At 44.1% G+C, this 25,016-nt stretch overlaps 1 protein-coding gene across 2 annotated transcripts; it reads right to left on the bottom strand.

Moving 5' to 3' along the window:
* Positions 1-5,572: 5,572 nt before the first annotated feature.
* LOC115159391 (coronin-1C-A) lies at positions 5,573-24,725 on the bottom strand. Of its 2 annotated transcripts, none has more exons than XM_029709049.1 (11): positions 21,654-24,725; positions 15,261-15,460; positions 11,173-11,295; positions 8,746-8,875; positions 8,374-8,555; positions 8,105-8,224; positions 7,868-7,972; positions 7,504-7,649; positions 7,288-7,345; positions 6,859-7,104; positions 5,573-6,660 (listed from the first exon to the last, which is right to left on the bottom strand). In XM_029709049.1, exons 1-11 carry the CDS (start codon positions 24,580-24,582, stop codon positions 6,541-6,543), a joined length of 4,359 nt encoding a protein of 1,452 aa, XP_029564909.1. In that variant the 5' UTR covers positions 24,583-24,725; the 3' UTR covers positions 5,573-6,540. The 2 variants fall into 2 exon arrangements, with proteins under 2 accessions (XP_029564909.1, XP_029564910.1); XM_029709050.1 differs by lacking the exon at positions 21,654-24,725 and adding an exon at positions 19,990-20,153.
* Between the last annotated feature and the right edge of the window lie 291 nt (positions 24,726-25,016).

Here is a 25,016-nt window from a genome sequence, read left to right as displayed (position 1 = left end):
CGTTTGTTGTAGACAGAGGTTTGCTTTCACAAGGTCGGCTCAGCGGGAGTGGAATATTGGCTGAACGCCCAGACTTTGTGATTGCCAGGTGTTCTCTCCTAAACTGGGAGCATGCGCTTTGCTGAGAAAGGATCCACTTGGCTATCTTTGACACTGGCAGGTTAGAACTGTATATGGTATGTGTATAAGGTTAAAGGTTTTAAACTCAGTGGCACAACAGAAGCCATTTACAAAGATAATGTACTAGTGTAAGAAAGCACTCTCCCACGTTTCATATTTTACTTGGTTGAAATTCTACATAGATTATGACATAATTGGCTTATATTATGAACTATTGCTTACATGCGCTGCTTTATGCATTAAATATTTGCTTGTTGATGTCTATGAAGAGATAGCATTCAATCGTAGGGACTGTATGCATCCTTAGTTCGTGCAGGTGACTGGTGGTCATGACCTCCTCCTTCTCAGACCAATTGGCAAAACGCCCAGAATATGTTTTGGAGGAGACAGTGCTCAGCTTCTTGGGAGGCTGAGTGTCCGCGATGACGACCAGTCACGTGTAGGAACCGATCCAATGAATTATTGCCTTTATGTTTTATGAAGAATGTAGGAAATATGTGAATTGAGATGTAATGTGTGGGGTCTTTTCATTTGGTTTTAGTGGGGGTTTCACGGGTTAGAGAGGATGTACCTTAAGGGGCACACAAATTACATTTTTGGAAGTTTTTATTTTCTGAGTTTTAATTAAACACGTGAATTATTTTGATAACAAATGTACTGAAAAAAACAAACAATGTAGACCTCGTATACAAAATGTATGAAATGTTTGAACTGTTTTTGAATACTTAGTCTGAGGTACAGGGAAAGGAAAGGGAAACAAATACTCATTTAAAGAGGTTGAATGACCTCTGTCCTGACTTTCTAGTGTGGTTTGATCACCCTCACTGGAAAGACGAGAGACATCGGGTGATGATTTGAAGGTCATATGTAATACTGATTTAAAGGTAATATGTAGAGCGCTGCCCTTGAGTGAGGGAAGGCTGTCTCTGTTCTATTTTACTATTACCTTATGGCATACAATTATTTATTTATGAAGTTATTAAGGGCAGTGCTTCTATTACAATTTGTTATTTTTAGGATTTTTATTTAACCAGCAGTGTTGTTGTTGTTTTTTACACATTTATCACAATGTGAGTCATGTGTCAGAGGCTTTTTGGTTAAATATGCAAATTGATTTGTTCATATGCCTACCTGTAAAAGGAAGCAGTGTATCAAAGGATATATGCAGAAGTTTGTTTGTTTTGTTTGTTCTGCTTTAATATAAATCTCTCCCTAAGAATTAGCCGTCTAACTCGTTGACCCTGTAACTCTGCGGTGAGGTCATCGACATGATGGGGGAGTATAAGCCAATAAATTTTTTTTTTTAATTATTTCAACTATGTGTTGTTATTCTCTTTGACATGTGGAGGGAGCATGGAGACAGACCCGTTCCAAACTTCTCTCATGTTGCTGGTATAATGGTTGGGAAATGGACAAGACATAATGGACTGTAAAGGACAGTGGCGGCTCAGGTGAAAGACATTATCCTCCACTTTGAACATGTGTCATTGGGAAGACAAAATGTAAAGCTATCTGAAGAAGAAAATGAAGGGACGCCAGAAGATTGAGTGCCCGGGGAGGGAGGGGGTTGGTGAACTGTGCCCGTATTGGGGTATCAAGTTGATTGTATAGGTCTACACACTGTGAAATGTATAGTAATTTAGACTAAGAATGCATTGAGATACTGATCTGTAATTACCACCGTTATAAGAAAGTTAATGCTCGAATTATGGATAACTATACTGTAAGCTAAGGTAAAGGTACATTCTGCTAGTGTCGATGTGTGCTAAGTTGAGGGTTTAACTTTGAGTTATACAACCAACGTGATTCACTGAGCAATGTCATTCTAAATTCGGGTTTGATAATTAATTGGGTTTAATTATGATTTGGAAACTAAATGATTTCCCTGACCAATTCCCTATTCCTGACTACATCTCTGATGATGAGGATGCCAATTCTGAGCATAAGGACCCAGATGTAGAGCTCATGTTCCACACTGTGTGTACAAAGTGCCCAAAGAGGGGTCTCTGTCACTGGTGTGGGAAGGGTTCTAAAAGAGATGGACATTTCCACCACACTGAGCCCTACCACTGTGCTCGTTGTCAGTGGGATGATTGTCCCATTTGCTGTAATGAAGCTTGTGTGTGATGTTAATTTTATGGTTTTTATTATTTTACAGATTGACTGTGTTTTGATAAAGAAGGTATTAAACTAAGCAACCCAAAAGAAGATTGTTTACCATGGATGAAATATCAGTCACCAGAAGGATGTATTTTCTTTATTTAAATACATGCTTCACAATAATTATGTAGTGCTTGTACCCTTACATTTTTATAGAAGAAACTGAGTTTCTTGAGAGGGGAATGTGAGAGAAAAATGACGTATTTACCTGATTTGTTGAATATTAACAGTTAACAATTATATGCTTAACAATAGTAAGACATTTCTATTCTACTAATGTTGTGTTTCTGTAAAGGGATGGTTCCACTCTAGCTCCCTGCAGCTGCTTTAGACGTATAGCCAAGGACATGGGGCGGCTGGGGGCAGAGATAAACTTGAGGAACAAAATAGACCTACCTGTATTGTTACAAAATCATCTTCGGTCTCTGAGTAACTTGGTCACACGGCACATGAGACAAAGAGCCTCTGAGAGTGACCACAGTTCTTCAGTCCATCCTGTTCTTTTCATAATCTTTCAAGGGCACAGCTGTGGAAATATGAGGTGAACAGAGTCTGGCTTGAGCACTGTTAACAATTCTCTCAGCAGAAAGGAACTAACGTTATCACTTGTTTGTGCGCTATGACCCGATACACACAGCCACAAGAAGAAGACAAGGTAACTTATGATGCCCTGATCTGCCCGGGGAGGGGTGGAACCAGCCATGACTAAGCATTGTTAGTGTCAGCTATATAATACCCATGATTCCTCATTGGGCTCTCAACGAATCACCTACAGGTGGCTCATTGACCAGCTCCATTATTGCAATCCTTAATCGGTAATAAAGATTGATTGTTTGAAGAAATTACAAAGTCTCTCTCACTTGATTAGAATTTTCTACAACACTATGCATTGGGGCAGGTAGCATTCTCCTGGCATCCAGATGGTGAAGCGTGATTCATCACTCCAGAAAATGTGTTTCCACTGCTTCAGAGTCCAATGGCGAGCTTTACACCACTCCAGCAGACATTTGGCATTATGCATGGTGATCTTAGGCTTGTGTGCAGCTGACTCATTTCATGAAGCTCCCAACGAACAGTTCTTGTGCTGATGTTGCTCCCAGAGGCAGTTTGGAACTCGGTAGTGAGTGTTGCATTCGAGGACAGACGATTTTTACTCGTTACGCACTTCAGCACGTCCCGTTCTGTGAGCTTGTGTGGCCTACCAATTTGCGGCTGAGCCGTTCTTGCTCCTAGATGTTTCCACTTCACAATAACAGCACTTAAAGTTGACTGGAGCAGCTCTAGCAGGGCAGAAACGTTACAAACTGACTTGTTGGAAAGGTGGCATCATATGACAGTGCCACGTTGAAAGTCACTGAGCTCTTGAGTAAGGTCATTCTACTGCCAATGTTTGTCTATGGCAGTGGTGTAAAGTAAGTACTCTAAGTACTTTAATGTACTACATAAGTTGTTTTTTGTGGTATCTGGACTTTACTTTACTATTCATATTTTTGACAACTTTTACTTCTACTTCACTACATTCCTAAAGAAAATAATGTACTTTTTACTCCATACATTTTCCCTGACACCCAAAAGTACTCTTTACATTTTGAATGCTTAAAATGGTCCAATTCACACACTAACAAAAAAACATCATTGGTCATCTCTATTGCCTCTGATCTGCTTCCTTTGTAAATTATGTCTGAGTGTTTGAGTGTGCCCCTGGCTATACATACATTAAACAAGAAAATGGTGCTATCTGGTTTGTTTTATATAAAGAATTTGAAATGATTTATGCTTTTACTTTTACTTTGATACTTAAGTATATTTTAGCAATGTCATTTACTATTAATAATTAAGTACATTTTAAACCAAATACTTTTAGACATTTAGTATTTTACTGGGTGACTTTCACTTTTACTGGAGTCATTTTCTATTAAGGTATCTTTACTTTTACTCAAGTATGACAATTGGGTACTTTTTCCACAACTGGTCAGTGGAGATTGCAAGACCGTGTGCTCAATTTTATACACCTGTCAGCAACAGGTTTGGCTAAAATAGCTGAATCCACTACTTTGAAGGGGCGTCCACATACTTTTGTATATATAGTATACAAAAGTATGTGGTAGGTAACATGTCCCCAAAAAAACAAGTTCCCATCAGACTACCCAAATCCACTTCGTCCTCCTTGAGCTCTCATCCTTCCACTTTTATCCTTTCATCTCACTCCATCTAATCTACAAAGTCCCCTTAGTCCACCTTCATCCCCTCATCCACCCACTGGTTCCCTGTGTCTGTCTGGCCCCCATCCCTTCCCATTCTGTCTGATGAGAACAGTCCCAACCAGAACCACAGGAGATGCAGCCTCTGTCTGGACAGGAAGCCAGGAGCAGAAAATGTCCTTTTTATGGGCCCACCATGGTAATGAAAACCTCTACTCTATGCTTTTGATGTCCCCCCCTCCTAAACAATGATACTGAATGTCTCTGTTGTCGGAACAAAATATCTTATGATTTCACTGAGACTAGTTATTAGTTGTCTTGTTTAATGACAATTTCAGATTCTGTGGTATTATCCAACAAATGTTTGATAATACCATTGTATCATTTTAGTGCCCTCTGTAATTTTGGCTCTGTACTCCAGCACTTTGGATTGAAATGACACAATGAATATGTTAAAGTGCTGACCGTCACCTTTAATTTGAGGGTATTTTCATCCACATTGGGTGAATTGTTTAGAAATTACAGCACTTTTTGTACATGGTCCCCCCCACTTTAGGGGACCAAAAGTATTGAGACAAATTCACTTAAGTGTATCAAAGTAGGCAAACGTTTTGTATTTGGTCCCATATTCCTAACACAATGATTACATCAAGTTTGTGACTTTACACGTTAGATGCATTTGCTGTTTGTTTTGGTTGTTTTAGATCATTCTGTGTCCAATTGAAATGAATGGTAAATAATACATTGTGTGATTTTGAAGTCACTTTTATTGTAAGAATAGAATATGTTTCTCAACACTTCTACATTAATGTAGATGCTACCATGATTACAGATAGCCCTGAAAGAATCGGCTATAAGTGAGAAAGTTAAACGGACAAATATATCTCCCCCCCAAAAATGCTAACCTCCCGTTATTGAAATGGGGAGAGGTTAGCATGTCTTGGAGGTATGATATTAACATAATGGTTTCTAAAATCCCACTTGATCTGTCTTGCATCAGACTCTGCGCTGCTCTGCCTGTTTCAGTGTGTGGATCATTTCATTCAGGCCAGGAAAACAAACCGAGGAGAAAGGACAGAAAGAGAAGTTAGTGCAAAGAAAGAATTTAAGGGATTTATTGTGGAGAAGACATGTGCATGAGTAAAATCTTTATTGCATGCACAGAACTATATGTCAAAGGTTTGAGTGAAACAAGTGCTGAGAGTGGTCCTTTCCAAATGCACCGGAGAGGGGACCTCAGATTGACCCCTAATACCAGCCACAGAGTGACAGAGGCACCACTACACTTACACAACATTTACACCAGCGAGAGCTGCAGTTTACCCCACTGCCTCCAGACACCGCCACAGTTCAAATCTATACCCAGAAGAGCAGAAGCTAAAAGTATGATCAGAAGCACTTCCTTCACATTCAGTGACCTGATGCTTAATACAAGCAGTTGGCTTGCAAAAAAAAAAAAAAGCAGATTTATTTTGTCTTTCTTTTGCAACAGTAACAGCTATAGTTGGTTTGAAAATAATTATTATCTTTGACTAAATTATTCTATGATATTATAGTCTGTAACTGGAATGCACAACAGGAGAGAAGACACAAAAATCTAAAATGTAAAAGTGGTGCATGAACCACACACACCATTTAAATTTGGCAGCACAAAAATCAAGGGAATATGGCAATACTGGTGGTTACATACAACTGTTGAGAGTATGGCAGTAAGTAAAAACTTCACATAAATGTTCTTGACCACAATTTAAAACAATAACAAAAACGGTAAGACTTTCCATTCAACAAAAAAATTGCAGATATTTAAATGCGTTTCAGCCCCAGTAAAAAGTGGACTATGAATTGCAACAGTTTTTTTCTCTAAGTGTTTTAGAGGAAAGTGAGGGTAGGCATGATGAGAAAAAAAAAAAAAGTTCATCTTGGAATGCGTGCTTGGGATCGTCGCTGGGAAGATGCCAAGCGGAATTGATGAAGCCGAATTCTACAATTTTGCCAGTGGCTGGACCCGCACACTTGATTCTCTCCCAACCAATGAATGGTCCTGAGCGGGGGTCGAGTCTTAGATGGCAACCTTGGAGATCTGGTCCTCCAGTTTGGCAATTCGGCGGTCCTGTAGGGTGACAAGGTCTCTGAGCGACTTGACCTCTCGCAGTAGCTCCTCCAGTTTCCCTTCATTTTGCTGTGAATCAGAGAAAGAACTTCAAGTTAAAAACAATGACAAGAGACAGTCACAAACCATCTAAATGGCTAAAATGACAGATCCAAATCTAGTCACTGATTTATTTAGTTTACCTTAATACATCTTGACTGTTGCCAGTGTTACAGTACAGTTTTATTCACTATGTTGTTGCTACGGTAACTGTCCAGTCCTACTCACTGTACAGGGATGTGGAGAGGCCTTGCTCTGGGCAGGTGAGGTGTTCTCTGCTTTCTTGGCTGGCTTGCCCTCCAGGACGTTGGACTTCTTGACCACCTTGAGGTCGCGGTTCTTTCCGGGGACATAGCCGTTTTTCAGGGAGATCAGGATAGGCTCACCGTTCTTCCCATCAAACCAGTCCTCCGCCTCGATGGCACAGTCTGGTCCCGCTGTGTCCGGGTAGAGGTCGTCCTGGAACAGGTCCGACTGTACGTGTGTGTGGGATGGCGAGAGAGACGTAATGGTATCAGGATTGTACTCTAGTCAGTGGTGGACCGTTGTCCATTCTTAATATTGCCCCCATCTGAACGACAAATGCACTCTTTTTTACAGCATCAATATCTTCAATGTTAAAAATAATTAGTCAAAGAGTAAAAGAAAGAGACAAACCTTTCGGGGGACTGTCATGATGATTGGCTCACACTTTCTCTCATGCAGTTTATAAAACCTGCACGGGAAATAGACAACATACAATGAGGATGTACAGCCGTGGGAATCAAAGGCATTGGGACTGTTCTCTCAAATAGCGCAACACGCCCTCCCTCTAGTGGACGAAAGGAGAAGGTCTCAAAGCCGTCAAACCCTTTCTAAGTGTTTGGTTGTTACCTGGCAATCTCGCACTTATTGACGTCCAGTCCACGTTTAGGCATGTACCCCATTCCCCTCTGGGGCTCCTTGCTGGAGAAGGTGTTGAGGTAGTGCACGAACGGAGCCTCGTCTGTGATCTCAAAGTACCGGATGCTACTGTCACCCTGAACAGAGATGAGAGCTTACTGAGAAAACCCGTGCGAGACTCTGCCGCTGCACTTTAACAGTGTCAGGTTAATAGAAAACGTCAAATCCTCCCAGAAAGACGGACGTCACACTAATCCGCCATCCAGATGGGAAACTATTGGTGCTACTGGGTTCGGGGGATAAGACAGGGATTTAGGAAAGACATGACATCTCTAAACAAGCATATCATCCTCACCTTCCCACACAGGTACACCACGTTGGTGTCTGCGTCGTAGAAAGGCAGCAACACTCCATTACTGGTGTCCAGCTCGTGGACTGATATTGGTTCCTCCATGCTTTTCTGTTAACACAATAAATACATTTCATGTGCTAAGATAGATATGTGGCTAGATAAGGATATGTGCATCTATAAGCGCATGAATGTCTATGTGTGTGTGTGCGTGTGCGTGTGTCTGGTTGGGAGGTGACGTACAGGGTTCCAGAGGGCTAGCTGCCGCTCGCTCATGCGGCTGAAGCCGGTGGTGAAGATGTTTCCGTCAGCCAGGAAGATGGCTCTCATAGGCCGTGCTCCATCGTGGGCCTTGTCCTTCTCCTGAAAAGACACAGCACGTCTGTCAGAGAGGATCGTATGTTTGAGCACCAATAACACGTCTCGGTAGGAGGGTGTGTAGGTGTTTGTGAATGAGTATGAAAGAGAAGAGTGCATATCAAGCCAACCCCCAGAGTCCCCAGCCCACACACCGCCACAATCTTCTCCTTGCGGGGATCGATTACGCGGATCTTCTTGTCCTTGCAGGCGGTGCAGATGAGGGCTCCGTTGCGGCTCCAGCAGGCGCTGAAGATGACGTCAGGGTGCATGTCCTCCAGCTGGATCATGCCCTCGCCTGTCCCCACGTTCCAGATGATGATCAGGTTGTCACAGCCTGGAAGGACAGACACAAACAAACTACAGTAAGAATCCACATGCCTCTGTCTCATAGCAGAGTGCAGTCCCGCAGTAGAGTGGAAAATATAGAAGATGCCTTGTATTCTCAGATCTGATGTGACAAATGCACTCCATGCTGAACGTGCCACACTCCTTGTGCGAGAGCAGAGGGTCAAAGCTGTCTCTACCTGCACTCATGAGGACGTTCCGGGCCGTGGGGTGCCAGGTGACGATGCCCACCCTCTTGGAGTGTCCCTCCAACACCACCACAGGCTCAGCCAGCGGGGTGACCAGCCCATTCTCTGGGATCTGCCACACCTGGAGACACAGAGAGATTAAGTTAGTCATGATGCCATTAGCTTCTACTTGTCTTTAGCGATTTTCTCATTTTTAACTATGGAGACAAACAGACTAAAAGGTACACTACACAGCCAAAAGTACGTGGACACCCCTTCAAATTAGTGGATTCGGCTATTTCAGCCACACCCGTTGCTGACCGGTATATAAAATCGAGCACACAGCCATGCAATCAATCTCCATAAACAAACATTGGCAGTAGAATGGCCCGTACTGAAGAGCTCAGTGACTTTCAACGTGGAATCGTCATAGGATGCCACTTTTCCAAAAGGTTAGTTCATCAAATTTCTGCCCTGGCCAACTGTAAGTGCTGTTATTGTGAAGTGGAAACTTCTAGGAGCAACAACGGCTCAGGCGCGATGTGGTAGGCCACACAAGCTCACAGAACGGGACTGGCGAGTGCTGTCTGTCCTCGGTTGCAACACTCACTACAGAATTGCGAACTACTTCTGGAAGCAATGTCAGCACAAGAACTGTTCGTTTGGAGCTTCATGAAATGGGTTTCCATGGCCAAGCAGCCACACACAAGCCTAAGATCACCATGCGCAATGCCAAGCATCAGCCGGAGTGGTGTAAAACTCACCTCCATTGGACTCTGGAGCAGTGGAAACGCGTTCTCTAGAGTGATTAATCATGCTTCACCATCTGGCAGTCCGACGGACAAATCTGGGTTTGGCAGATGCCAGGAGATGCTACCTGCCCGAATGCACTGTGCCAACTGTAAAGTTTGGTGGAGGAGGAAGAATGGCCTGGGGCTGTTCATGGTTTGGGCTAGGCCCCTTAATTCCAATGAAGGGAAATCTTAACTCTACAGCACACAATGACATTTAACATGACAACACCCCGGGGCACAAAGTGAGGTCCATATAGAAATGGTTTGTTGAGATAGGTGTGGATGAATTTGACTGGCCAGCACATAGACCTGACCTCAACCCCATCAAACACCTTTGGAACACCGACTGCGAGCCAGGCCTAATCACCCAACATCAGTGCCCGACCTCACTAATGCTCTTGTGGCTGAATAGAAGCAAGTCCCTGCATCAATGTTCCAATATTTAGTGGAAAGCCTTCCCAGAAGAGTGGAGCCTGTTATGGCAGCAAAGGGGGACCAACTCGCACCCCTCCTTTCAGCCATGACATTGTGATCAGTGATTTTCTTTTTTAACCAACTTTTTTCTCCCCAATTTCGATCTTGTCTCATTGCTGCAACTCCCCAATGAGGCGAAGGTCGAGTCAAGTGTCTTCAACCCACCAAACCGTGCTTCTTAACACCCACTCGCCTAACCCGGGAAGCCAGCCGCACTAACGTGTTGGAGGAAACACCATTCACCTGACGACCGAGGTCAGCCTGCAGGCGCCCGGCCCACCACAAGGAGTTGCTAGAGCGCAAATGAGCCAAGAAAAGGCCCAACCCGCCCAAACCCTCCCCTAACCCGGAAGACGCTGGGCCAATTGTGCGCCGCTCTATGGGACTCCCAATCACGCCCAGTTGGGATCCATCCCGGGATCGAACACGGGTCTGTAGTGACGCCCCTAGCACTGCGATACAGTGCCTCAGAGCACTGCGCCACTCGGGAGGCTCTGATCAGCGATTTCTATTGGAGAAGCAGTTTCTAGGCATCTTCATACAATCTTTGATGTGCTTGTCTAATGTTACCAGGATGCGCTAACAGTGTTTAGTCTAAAGGTGGCAGCAGAGAGCTGATGGGGACAACACACCCTTTGTTCAGAAACAAGGAAGGGAGAGGAATAAGGTCTGCATAACACTTCATGTTTCAAAGAGAAGACCTTCCTACAATGTTTTTGTATTCCATCTTTTAGGTCTATCGCATCATATAAAATACATTAAATTAGATCAAATATTGTATGGACCACTCAGTGGACTTATCAGTCTCTCGCTACAGGCGAGACCAAATAAGGACGCGAGACATACTGACAGGATGACCTCACCGCCCCACCATTTCCATATGGCTGGGGTTCTGATTACGCTATGACACATGCTTTGTGTATAGAGCACACCACGGAGGTTAATGTTGCAGCACTGACAGACAGGGTTATTGATCACATGTGAATCTCAGGTCTTTCTCAGAGATGTCACCGAGTTCACTGCAAAATAATCTATAGGGGTTGACAAGCTTGACTTCACAAGATGCACACAAGGCGCCCAAGCGTGTAGCAGGTAGGTAGGACAGCATATTGAACAGTGTCACCGCGACACCATTTTGACCATGTAAGCAGTGAGAACTAGACGTACGTACCATGACCGTGCAGTCCTCGGAGCCGCTGGCGATGACATGGTCATTGTGAGGGCACCAGTCGATGTCCAGGACAGGTCCCGTATGACCACATACTGTTGGGTAGGCCTTGTCTATGCGACCCGTCTGGAGAGAGAAAAGAGGTTTGGTATGATCGCTGGAGATCAGTAACAAAGGACGGGAGAAACTGAACTGTGAGCCCCCAATCCTACTGGCAAAGACCAAGGGTTGAGTTGTGAAGGAGAAAAGAATAAAATAAAGCGTTACGGTAAAGGACATACTACTCTCCCTGTGACACAGACACTTTATTGTTGTTACTGTATGTCTGGCATTTCTAAACTATTACTTTCTTTCAGCGCCATTCATCATCTTTACTATCATCAAATCCCCAAGGCATGATGAGACGTGGTCGTTTAAACTCCGCAGGCTAACGTTCCTAAAAAAAATACCATTAATCCAATCAGAGGGCCTCTAGATGACATGAGCAACCTGGGGGTCGGCGTGTGACCTCTGCCGTCAACTGGATCAATGAGTGATGAGGAGAGGAGGACCCACTTATTTCGCTCAGCTCCTCTGTCTTTGGGTTAATCCAGGTTGACACTGACTCTGTGCCTGGCAGGACTGAGGCCTCAGTGACGTCACGAAAGGGCTGTGTGAGAAACCGGTTCTCCTTTTACAACTAGCTTAGTCCCCGACTACGGCTGTTACTGACCTCAGCATTTTTTTAATACCACACTGATAAAGAAATGTGTCCCCGCCAAGAGTAATCGCGATGGCAAGGTATAGGGCTAGAGAGGTATGCATTCTCGTTAATGTTTCATTAAGTCTGCAGCTATGTTGATATTTTTTTCAGTGTTTCTCTCAATCAGCCATTAATACTAAATAGAAATATCAGGCTCTCAAAACTCCTAATTATGAGATGCTGGAATTGAGAAGCAATCTAATCACCGGTCTGACCCCCTGGGGCGTAACCGGCACTCCCTGTCTGCCATTACTGCTGTTGTCACGGTAACAACTTGCCAGGAGGAGCGGGAACAGCAGCCAGTAAGTTCATATTCACAACATGGCCTATCATACAGATCAAGGAGGGAGGGATAGTTTGGGTTTGTTGACTGAGTATCTTCACTAATTAGACTCCCCATACACAGGCCTCCCTCTCAGGGGGAATGCAGATCTGTTCTAGAACAAGACATTGGTAACAGTCACGTTTCCAGTCGGGCTGGGAATTTCCAGGGGCATCACGATACGATATGTATTGCGATTCTATATGTATTTTAATTCAATACGGCAATTTTATTGCAATTTGACGCTCCAAAGATATTGCTCACCACACGGACATAAAATGGCTGAAAACATGTTGGCTCACCACTTAAAAAGAAGTATAACAAACTAGAGAAGTAATACCAGAGTTTTGGCGCAGGAACAGCCGACTAGGGCTAGCTAACCTTAGCGTTTTTTGTTCGAGAATTGATACTACCGAAGCCATTGAATCGATATATCGTTGCTATACTTTACTGTGTACGTTTTTCCCCAATCACTAATTTCCAGTGTAGGTTGACATCTGACCATTATATAGGCTACTGCTACGAGTGGACAGACAGACTGGAGGTAAGTGACTTCAACAGATGTTACAGCAGATGTTGGAGAACACACTCACGCAAAAAGGGAGATATATTTTCATTTACAAGACACAGCCAGGAAGTTACACATTCACTCAAACAATCATCTCTGTTCCATGGATAATACAGTCTAATTGTTGTGAATAATGGTGTTTGGAGACGTGTTGCTGAACTCGTGAATCTGACTTTGGGTACGTCGAAAAACGGCTTAAATGCCAGAATCTCGTAGTGCCCCTTTAAGCAATGTAGCAGTTACCAGTCTCTTTAAGGGGGATGAAGGAAATATGATCATGTAAACTAATTAACCAAGTGGACTAGAATAATTGCATCCCATCCAGTACCCTAGGGTCAGTGAGGCAAGTGTAACAAGAGGGCGTGAATGCATGTAATACAAATGCCTTTACAACAACCATACTGATTAAAATAGATATGTGATTGATTGCTTGTCTATGGTGTTTGTTACTATAAGTGGCTGGCACGGTTTCCAAATGCTAACGTTTTAGCATTTGTGGCACAAATCCCATTCAAGTCATGGGACCGATATTAGCATTTTTAGCCAATCATGTTTAAATCATCCATAAGGCTGCATTACACAGGCAGCCGAATTCTGGTCTTTTGATCAATCAGATCAGCTCTGAGGTGATCGGTCAAAAGACTAATTAGTGGGGGAAAATATCCAAATTGGGCTGCTTGTGTATATGCAGCGCAAGTGAGACTTTGGTGAGCTTCACAATCAATGAGATACTTTTGGATTTTTTGGACATGATGCGTGAAAAATGTGAATATCGGTCCCATGACTTGAATGGGATTTGTGCCACAAATGCTAAAACCAGGGGTAAAAAAAAATCCCATGACTGAAACTTAAGTCAATCTCAGATCAATTGTCTGGGGCCAAGTTAACTTTCTTACATTAAAGGGGAGGTTATGACCATCATGCATTTTGGGGAAGAGGATCATTTTGTACTTGTATTAAACTGGGAGTTGACCAATTCCAGTATCCTTGCTCAGGGGGTCCGGGGTGCTCCCGGGGATCATATTTATGTAGAAGGACTGAGTTCTGGTGAAGGTCAGTTCTGGTGACTTTTTAAAAAGGACATTCTACTCCAAAATGTAGGAAAATAAAATGATGCCAGACATCATCTAAAATATAATTTCCACCTCCAGAAATGAGCCCAATAACATCTCGGTAAAAATTGTGTTTGAATGATTTAAACATATTACCAGATGTCGCATAGAACACAAAACAACAAGTCGACTAGGTAAACAATTCTATGAGGTCGTCTGATTTAGTTTTAATAACATTACATGGCAAAAATAGAAGCACTGGAAAGTTACATCCTGAGTGATTAAGTATAGGCTTTGAATTACACACCGCTGTTTGAGTTGTGCGCTGCGGTAGTGCGCATGTTAAACTATTTCATTCCCTTTATCTGAACATCGGAATGTCATCAACAATCGTGCAGTTCAGTTCAGTGCACCCCCCCCCCCCCCCCCCCCCCCGAGACGTTTTATTGCTGTCATACCTTGTCTATAGACCGGCTTACACAGGGTAAGGAAACTAATGTCACTTTGTAATTTGGGTGAACTATCCCTTTAAACTCAAACGTTTCCTGAACAAATAATGCAAATTGATATTTGATTACAACATCAATATGACACTCATCAATATAAGTGATTCTGCTTAATATATTTGAATGTAGAGTTCACCACAACATTTTTAACACCCATGTCCCAGAATCCACTAGCCAACACACATTTCCATCAGCCAATCGGGAGACAGACAGGAAATGGTCCTGTAGGCAGCCTGACATGCAAAGTGCTGGACTGCCATATATGGTCAAATCTGCTGACAGCAGCAGCAAGCTCTTGGTTACTGAATAGAGGAGGGGAGAGAGGAGACACAGACAATTGCTGTTGGCTGTTCACATAACTCCCCTACACATATGCACACACACTGGTTCGCTAGTCACGCTGATCAATCCCGGGCATAGGAAGCTTCTTTCAAATTAAATTTTCTTTCACCAAATTTAAACCACCTAGACATTTGACCTAAAATCCATTCAGCGTGTAGCACTACTGTCCAGAAGTTGTTGGTCTTCCATAAGGTCAGAAAACCTGAAAGAGGTGGGCAAGCCCTTTGCAGTAAGATACGACAGCGCACCCTCACGTTCTGCATACATTGTTGGGCCAACAAAATTCGATTGGCATATACCCGGCAGAGTAAAATATCATTGTAATCTAATTTAGTTGAAGTCATAGGAATGAGCCATTTCAAGAAAGACCTCTGCAAATACTCTCAGTAACCAAATCCTTAGGAAATAACAAATAATCAAAATCATACTGGAACAGAATGGAGCGATTGAATGTAACTAATACTGAGATCTAGGTCAACAGTGAGAGGAAGTGTTCCAAGATTGATGAGACAGGGAGGAGCCACGATGCTGCCTGGTTGGCCGACAGCGACACACTCACCTTAAGCAGAGGGAGGACGAGGAAGGCTCCGCCCCCACTGGCCTCGATGATGATGGCAACAAATTTGGGGTTGACGGCACAGAAGGAGCTGTCCCATGTGACCCGAGAGACGCGGATGTCGTCATAGCACTGGTCGTTCTTCACCGCCTGGCCAAAGACATGACGGAACTTACTCGCTCGCACCACTCGCCTGAACATATCTGTCATCAGGAGGAGAGACAGGGAGAGAGAGAGAGATGTCAGACAGATGCTATAACAGGGTTACTAATCTCTTATGGACAGACGCACGTTACATAAATGGTATCATAGCGTCTGTCAGACTGTGGGATGCCATGACTAACAATGAACTTTGGGCCGGATGGGAAATTTGGCCCATAGACATGATTGAAATTTGGCTTCAGATTTAGGGGGGGGGGGGGGGGGGGGGGGTGGAGACTTTGCTAGTCTCGTTAGTATCTTTCCTCATACATCTCCCCCCAGAACTTAATCAAGATACTTTTGTATATATAGTGAAAGTGCTGAAGCGCATAGCACGTAAAAAATCATCTGTTCTCGGTTGCAACACTCACTACTGAGTTCCAAACTGCCTCTGGAAGCAACGTTGGCACATGAACTGTTTGTCGGGAGCTTCATGAAATGGGGTTCCATGTACGAGCAGCCGCACACATGCCGCACACAATGCCAAGCTTCGGCTGGAGTGGTGTAAAGCTCGCCGCCATCGGACTCTGGAGCAGTGGAAACGCGTTCTCTGGAGTGATGAATCACGCTTCACCATCTGGCAGTCCAATGAATGAATCTGAGTTTGGCGGATGCCAGGAGAACGCTACCTTTCCGAAATACATAGTGCCAACTTTAAAGTTTGGTGAAAGAGGAATAATGGTCTGGGGCTGTTTTTCATGGTTTGGGCTAAACCCCTTAGTTCCAGTGAAGGGAAATCTTAACACTACAGCATACAATGACATTCTAGACGATTCTGTGCTTCCAACTTTGCGGTAACAGTTTGGGGAAGGCCCTTCCTGTTTCAGCATGACAATGCCCCCATGCACAAAGCGAGGTCCATACAGAAATGGTTTGTCGAGATCGGTGTGGAAGAACTTGACTAGCTTGCACAGAGCCCTGACCTCAACCCCATCGAACACCTTTGAGATGAATTGGAACGCTGACTGCGAGCCAGGCCTAATCGCCCAGCATCAGTGCCCAACCTCACTAATGCTTTTGTTGCTGAATGGAAGCAAGTCCCCGCATCAATGTTCCAATATCTAGTGGAAAGCCTTCCCAGAAGAGTGGAGGCTGTTATAGTAGCAAAGGGGGGACCAACTCCATATTAATGACCATGATTTTGGAATGTGATGTTCGACGAGCAGGTGTCCACATACTTTTGGTCATGTAGTGTATATACAAATATCAAACTTCACATTCTCTTTAGACATGTTCTACACTGAAAACAAATACTGGTGTGGCCACTGCCCAAACTAAGGCTCAGTTGATATGAAGCCACTCACATTGAAAACTTTATAGGATAGGGTCAAGTTAGTTATCCCCATCTCTGCCTGAAATGGTAGATCACAGCTTATCTAAACTGGATCAAGCCTAACAGCAGAGCTGGCTCCAAATCAGAATAGAGGCAGACTTTTAGATGTCTACTTTTCTGTGCATCTGATCAAATGAGGTGATGGCTGAGTTTGTGTGTATGAACTATGAACCCAGAAAGCATTAGCCTAATATGTATTTTGAGAAAACTTTGCATCTCATCCACTGCCCTTCTTATTAGCCTACTTAGGCAGCCTTTATTCACATTGCCCAATGTTCACTTTGGCAAGCTGCATGTTGGTGTAAGCTGGCCACAAACAAAGTCCCACGAGAGCTCTGTCTAGCTAGCGTATAGCTCTGTTTCCATAACAACAATGATAGATTCCCATCACGCCTCACAGGGAGCAGGCTCCCATCAGAAGAGCTGACCCTGCTGCAGGAAGAGCTTAATCAATTACGGGTTAGCATCAAAGGCTTCCTTGTGTCTCCCATAGCCACCAACAGAATGCGGTGCATACCCACAGTACAGTACTGTGAAATCAGCCAGGGCTGAGCCAGGACAGGCAGTAATAGAACTGATGCTTATGGGCTATGTTCCACTCAGGCCCGTTAGCTCAGACTCCCTGAGACCTTTCACTTAATCAAGAATCACAAGCATAGTGCACTAAAACTTTGTACTTGACACCCCCTTGACCTGGTGGATAATCTTGAGGAGATACTGTGTGCAGTTGTCATTTTGCCAACATGCCACCCATGCCGAAACTCACTATTGCTGGCAATTGGCATTCAATGAATTTTGATCCTCCCACCATCCTTCATATGGGATGTTGTTTTTGATGACAGATGGTTTCCTTCACAGGAAGTGGATGCAGAAGTTGTATCTTTCCTTTAGCCCATATAGTGGTCACAATGTGCATGGCAGACAGTGATAATAGACCAGGCTATAAGAATAGGCATGCCAGTCAGTCATTCTATGTACTTGTACCATTAACCCACATTCTGCTACCTTCGACGTCTATTCAGAATGTTCACCGATGACCTCGCAATCTCGCAAGGACTGCCAGAATGTAGTAAATAGCCTATCAATTGACCTGACGTAAGCACCGGGCATAATCTCATAGATTGTTGTTAGGAGCTCTGAGCTCGTGTTTTGAATGGTAGGATAGACAGAAACAACAGTCCTGATCTGAATAACACAGAAGCTGTCCCTGTGGTGAAAGACGGCCTTTCAGTCAAGGTCATTTTCATTATACAAGGAGCTGGTACATGTGTCGCTGGGCCGTCCGCTCTCTCACACACACACGTGTGAATGACAGCTAGAGCTACGGCGTTTACATTCTTCTTCTGACTGAGATCAACCAAGCCCGTCTCAGGTCAATGGGTTTGCATCTTTTTGATGAAATGGGGCCAGTGACAGAAACATCAGCATATATAGCAACACCATATTTCCTATAAATCATATTAGCGTACACATAGGCTATCCTTAATTTGTCCAGAATGGACTCTCCTAGTCACACATCGATCTCTTTTGAAGCGGGAACAGGCATTAGCACAGCAAGGCCATCTCTCCTGGGTCAAATACTCTCCTGGGTCGAAGCCTTGGGTACAGGACATAGGCTATGATGCTGTGGTTATATGACCACAGCCTGCATAACTACAACCGCACGATGCAGCCAGAGAAGGACCTGCAGGGTTTGACAAACAGAACATTTCGTTCCATTACTAGTTTCAGCCCTAATGATTCATTCTGGATAGGCTCTCCTCTCACACACATGAACCATTCACCAAGATGTGCTCCATGCCTCGCACGCCTAATTTCTCTCAACACGATGACCTACTTTACAGAGAGCAGCATGGCACAAAAAGGACCGAGTCTGGGGTAGCACCACTGCAACTTAAAGATCACACCCATATGAACCTTGGGTCTACGTTCTCCTTTTACTGAGTGTATGGCATCTTTCACTGTAGTTCAATTAGAGATATGGAATCACCCTTCTATTCTTCTTACAGAGTTAGTTGCAGCTGTAACTGGAATGGACATACCCAAATCCTTACTATACACAACATACAGCATTGACAGTTATGTCAGCAACTTTGAGACTAACATACTCTGCTGCTAAACAGAAGTCAATCATGTATATCGGTCCTGTGTGGCTCAGTTGGTAGAGCATGGTTGCCATGGATCACCCTTACAAAAAAAATGCATGCATGACTAAATCGCTTTTTATAAAAGCATCTGATACGTGGCATATACTATGTAATATCTTCTCACCCCTGATAGATGAATGTCCAACTTCACCATAACTTCTCCTCCACTACAGCAAGCAAAAGTACATGACCAATAATGCAAACCATTTGCTATAGTAGGTGCTAGGTATTGTGAGGTCGACTTAAGGACACATTGTAACCAAATTATTGCATTTGTGTTCAAAATGATTAAAATGTTGGTCAGACTAAGGTAGGCCATATGCCTACTTTCCTGGTAAGAACAGTATGGGTGCAGTAGACAGACTGATAACTATAGTCTTGGATTGAACTGTGACAACCCCACCAGTGGCATCTATAATACGTTTATGGCCTAGCTAGCTATCAGACTGGGCATCATTGATGCATATCATTGGACACATCATTGTCTGCCACAGAGCATGTAGCTAGGTAGCTAAGCAATGTAGCTAGCTATTAGCTAGATGGCTGGGTCCTGTAGGCTGCCGTCATCTCCATGCATGTTTCTGATTCATACAGGTTATTGATGATTGATCAGACATGTAAGTACAGTGTATTAATAAACCAACACATTTGACCATAGTCAGAACATAGCAGGCTACTCTTCATTCCACAATCTAAAGGTGGACAATCGCCATGCATTGTGTGGCAAGCAAAAATGCTAGCTACTTCCTTATGTGCAATTCATTAGCAAAAATTTCCAAAGGCAGCTCCCCACCCAGGAGGAAAAATGTGCGGTTAATAATGACTTGCTACAGCGGTGTCTAATAAATGGATGACAAAGATGTTTAGGAATTTACATGAAGATGCTACCGTCTAGAATTCGGAGCATAGACCACCGTCAGTGAGCTATTATGACGCAAGTGCAGATTTTATTCATGGATCTGGCTGTTCCCATTCAAAACGGTGCACAGCCGGGTAGGATAGCTAGCAGCAAGATGTTTACTGCAAATACAGGACAGTCCATTTTCCTTACCTCCTAAATCTATGCGAAATTTTCCGTGAACACGAGGTAATCAATCTGAAAACATGAATATGGTAGTTTAGCCCTCGTCCGTTAAGATTTTCCCTTGTCACACTCGTTCAGCCGTTCGAGTATTCTTTCCCTCCAGACTGCAATTCTATGAACCGGAAGCAACGCCCTGTTTCATCCCCGCCTCTTCCATATGAGGCATTATAGGAATCCCATATCGGAGAGATACCAATTGTCTCATTTATATGATAAAGATACTCTTTTAATAAAAAATGTTTTTTTTTCTCCACTGAAAATTATTAATGGGTCTATGAAAGCATCACCAACACTGTTACAAGTAGGCCTATAATAAAAAGACAACTAGGCCTAGATCATGGTCGTTTTGGAGGAACAATGCCAATGGTCTCAGAAATGATTGAGTATTTGCTGTAGACAACCTGTACATGCAACCAGCATGAAATGTCACACACTCAGCCTAATTTACTTTTTAATTGACACACCCATGCAACTGCATAGCCCTGCTAGATTGGACATAGCCTACAGTTAAACTTCAAGGCACATTCAAAACCAACAGCAAAAGAATGTGTACAATAATGTGCCAATACTCAGCTTTCTTATGTTTAGTGCGCCTGCATGTGGTGATTCTGAGAACTGCAGGGCAGGCAGTTCCAAATGTCTCCATTCACGCTATCCTGCTTACCACATTTCTCAGATGTTTGCTCCAAGTCAACCTGTACCTTATTTATTTTCATTGTAAGAGTCAGCAATTTATCAGGCACTATTGCCAACCCTCAAACTTCCCACATACATGTGGTTCTATGTACAGTACGGCTGAACCCAACGACTAACACATTCTAACATGTACATAACATAGTTTCAAAGGGCTAGTGTGTGTCATTGACTCAAAGGCAGACTGCAATCTGACAAAAATGACTTCTTTACAACTCAGGTTCCTCACGTGTGCGTGTGTGTGGCTGTGTGTGTGTGTGGGTGAGAGAGAGAGAGACACACACCAACTAGAGTGAGCGAGCAAGAGGGAGGGAGGGAGGGAGAGAGAGTACATCACTGGGGCCGAGCTCCCTGCCATCCAGGACTTCTATACCAGGACGTGTCAGAGGAAGGCCCTAAAAATGGTCAAAGACTCCAGCCATCCAAGTCATAGAAGCAGTACCGATGCATCAAGTCTGGATCCAACAGGACCCTGAACAGCTTTTACCCCCAAGTATTAAATAGCTAACCAATAGCTATAGCATTGTCCCTTTTGACTCATCACATACACTAACACTGCTACTACTGTTTATCTATCCTGTTTCCTAGTCACTTTATCCCTACCTACTGTGTACGTACATACATCTTAGTACTTCCGGCGCCGACAGTTCCTAGGAAACTATGCATACTGAATCTACCTCGATTACCTGGAACCCTTGCACATCGACTCGGTACTGGGACCCCGTGCATATAGCCAAGTTATCATTACTCATTGTGTATTTATTCCTTGTGTTTTTCTATTTATTCTCTTTTTTTCTCTCTGCATTTTTGGGAAGGGTCCGCAATTAAGAGTTTCACTGTTAGTCTATACCTGTTGTTTACAAAGCATGTTACAAATTACATTTGATATGAGGGAGACATATAGACAGAGAGAACATTGATCCAAAGCACCTTCTTACCTTTTTTGGGTTCAGGCTCTGGTGGTTTTTCAGCAGGCTTCTTAGTGACATCAAAGGCCTTCTTCATCTGTGATACTTTCAGGCTCTGGCCCTGGTCCACAGCCCTGGCAATGGACATGGCCGTGAGCGGTTTTGCCCGGTCTGCATGTCTGATCATGGACTTGGCCGCAAGGGGTTTTGTCCAGTCTGCATGCCTGATTCTCTGGTGCATCCGGTTAGTCTCCTTTATAAGCTCAGCCACAGGCCTGTATGTCTCAGTTTCATGCTCAGCCACAGGCCTGTATGTCTCAGTTTCATGCTCAGACACAGTATCACGATAACGCTGCTCAACAAGACCACTATGGATTCCACGGTCACTGTGGTCAAAGTTCTTCCAACGGACATCTGTGCTGACAGTGTCAGCATGGGGTTCAGGGTCATCATCATCATCACATTCCATTCTCTCACACAATGCCTGCTCTAGTTCTCGTATCTCCTCGTCATATGAAGGACAAGTTATGTCTTCTGAGATTGCAACCGTTTCTAATAGAACAAATGGCTTTTGGGGCTTTTTTGGTACAGGAGGCGGTGGACCTTTGCATTTAGCCTGCTTTTCCAAAACAGGTTGTCCGTGCAACATGTCAAGTTGTTTTGGTTCTTCCTCTTCTGCAGCACGTTTGACCATTTGTGCCCAAGCATCAAAATCTATGATATTTCTATACTTTTCCTCTCTAGTTGGTGTCCTTTGTCGTTGTGAAAAATCAAAATTATCTGGCGTGTACATGTTGGATGGTACAGTGTAAGCAGCACCTGTGTTGTCCCATAACACACACATGTCCTGAGGAGCTGTGTCACAAGCATTTTCTTTGTTGACTTGATGTGAATGTCTCCTCCTCTTCTTCTTCTTCTCCTCCTCCTTGTGGTAATAATCATCACATATCTTCTGCTCATCCAAGCAGCATGTTTTTGCAGCTGGAATCTTAACGAAGGGATTTGGGGGCTTTTTTGGGACAGGTGGAGGAGGCCCCTTTGGTTTAAGCCTCTTCCCTGCAACATAAGGATCTATAGAGGCACCTGAGGTCGCTTTGTCCTCTGTCTGGGTGAAATCCATACTGTTGTTTTGTTGTGTTGGCAATGTGCTCTCCATTTTCCTCTCAGGCAGACTATGAATGAGGGGTGGTGGGGTGATGACAGCAATGTAACAGACAGGCTGGCTCTCCATCTGCATGCTAACAACCTGCCTCTGCCCATCACTGTCCTCTAAAGTTGGCACAGACAGAGGAGGTAAGGGAATCACATTGCATTGTTCTAATGAGCATGAGGACGAGGCAGTTATGAGTTGTGGCATCTTGGGGACAGAGCAGGAGAGGACATTAACTTTGACCTGTTTTTTTGACATAGAGGCAGCTGATTGGATGTTTGTTTTTCTACCAGCCGTTAAATTAACATTCTCATCAGAAAAGGATGTTTTGGCATTCTCAGTAACACTCAGAATCTGAATTGGTGAGGGAGATATGACTGCATTCTGAAGTACTCTACCTTTCTCTACCTTCACAGAAGAACAACTACCAGCAAGTTCTTCCTTAGCATCATGTAAAACAGCCTCAATCTTACTCTGAGACTGTTCAGCAGCTAAATGTTGATATTTGGTGATGGAGGTGCATGTATCAGTGGACGGGGATACTTCTTTTGCTTTTCCAGTAGAAGTTTCAGTTTGCTGTTGTAAGGAGACACTACCACAATGGCTCTCTACATTATCAAACTGTTGAATGGATTTCCCAGTTTTGTCTGTACCTTTGGCCTTTGGTGGAGGCTGAGGAGGATTTGGTGTGTCAAGATGTCCTGGGACACATGCGGAAGATGCCCTGGGTACTTCAGGTTCGCACCGATTTGACTGACAAGCCTCAATCCTGTGGTCTGTGACACAGTCTCTCTTTACCTTCCTCCTCGGCACGTCTTTCACCTGTGGATGCTCATCTGTGGCTGTGGCCTTCCGCTCTTTTTCAGTTTGTGAACCACTCTTAACAAGATCTGTCGTCTCCGAGCGTTTGTCCGGCTTCGTTTTTGTGTTGAGCGTGGTTAATGCTTCTGTTTTCTCATCAAGTTCTTCCTCTATATTCAATAGGACCAAATCCTCATGGGTGCAGTCTTTATCTTCAGGGGATTTATTATATATATAATTTGGCTTGGAATTGGCATGGGTTGATTCAATACTCAAGAGGGCTGGTTCTTTGCCTTGAATGCCCGTTTTGAGCTCACAAGTCGCAGTCTTTCCCGCCTCATTCTCCTTCATAGCTTTGACAGCTTCAGTTCGTTCAGCCTTCTTCGGGCGACACACGATGCCTTCAGGTTCAGCCAAATGTGGATCCGCTCTTTCCGAACATTCTGTGTGTGAACACTGGGTATGTGCATCGCAACCGCTGCTACCATTACCGGAAAGAACACAAGAAGTGTTTACAGTGCTGCTCGTATCCTCATCCCGTATTACTTGTTGCAAACTCTGGGTTTTGCTTGTTTCATCACCCAAAAGTGAGGCTTTTTGTGAGGTCTTCTTACTGGATTCCTGGTGTTTTTTTCCTGAAGAGCTCTGAAGTCTGTCCTCACTGAGCCTCTGAACATTCACAGCAGAAGAAACGTTCCTCTTTGGATCAGTAGGCGACGTTGTATGGTCTTGAGGTTTATCCACAACAGCGGCAGAAGTCCTATCCTCCTTCACTATTCTATTTACAGAGAGCGGTTTAATTTCCTTCTCTTTGTCCCTGATATTAGCGATCGCGCTCCTCACATTAGATGATAACCCCGATTCATCCTTCTCCAGAAGTACGAAGTCCTCCTCGGTAGGCTCTGTAGTCACCAAGTCCTCTGTGTTAGACATATCTGTCGTATCCTCTGTATCTGAGTTGCTGTGCCAACTTCCAGCCAGGGATTTACTCCTCACTTGTCCTTCCATTGTATTTGCCCTTTTCTTACTACCCACAGCTTTATTCTGTGTTTTGGGCTCTGAGTGCTGTGTGCTCCTCTCAGAGTTCAGGACACTTTCTGGCTTCTCTATATCATATGTGACAGCCCTGCCTTCTCTGTCCCCTCCCTCGTTCCCTCCCCCCGCAGTCAAGGGGCTCTGTTCCTCACATAGAGAGGTGCTCATTGGCCCCTCACTGAGGGTGTCTGTCAAGGCCGGGGTGGCAGTGAGCTCATCGCCTCCCTGCTCACTGGCCAGGCTGCTGCTGACACTCAGGCCCTCTGTTTTCCCATAGCTCCCAGTCCCACCGCTACTGCTACCACTGCCCTGTTCACCGGGCTCCGACTGCTCTCCTCCATTGGAGGCATTTGTTGAAACTCCTTCCTTTTCCGACACTTTGTTCAGTTTCTGACCCATTGGTTGTT

This window comes from Salmo trutta, chromosome 23, assembly GCF_901001165.1.
Source record: "Salmo trutta chromosome 23, fSalTru1.1, whole genome shotgun sequence".
Taxonomy (NCBI): domain Eukaryota; kingdom Metazoa; phylum Chordata; class Actinopteri; order Salmoniformes; family Salmonidae; genus Salmo; species Salmo trutta.
Note: the sequence above shows the minus strand (reverse complement) of the source record. Positions and strands in the feature narration are given on the sequence as shown.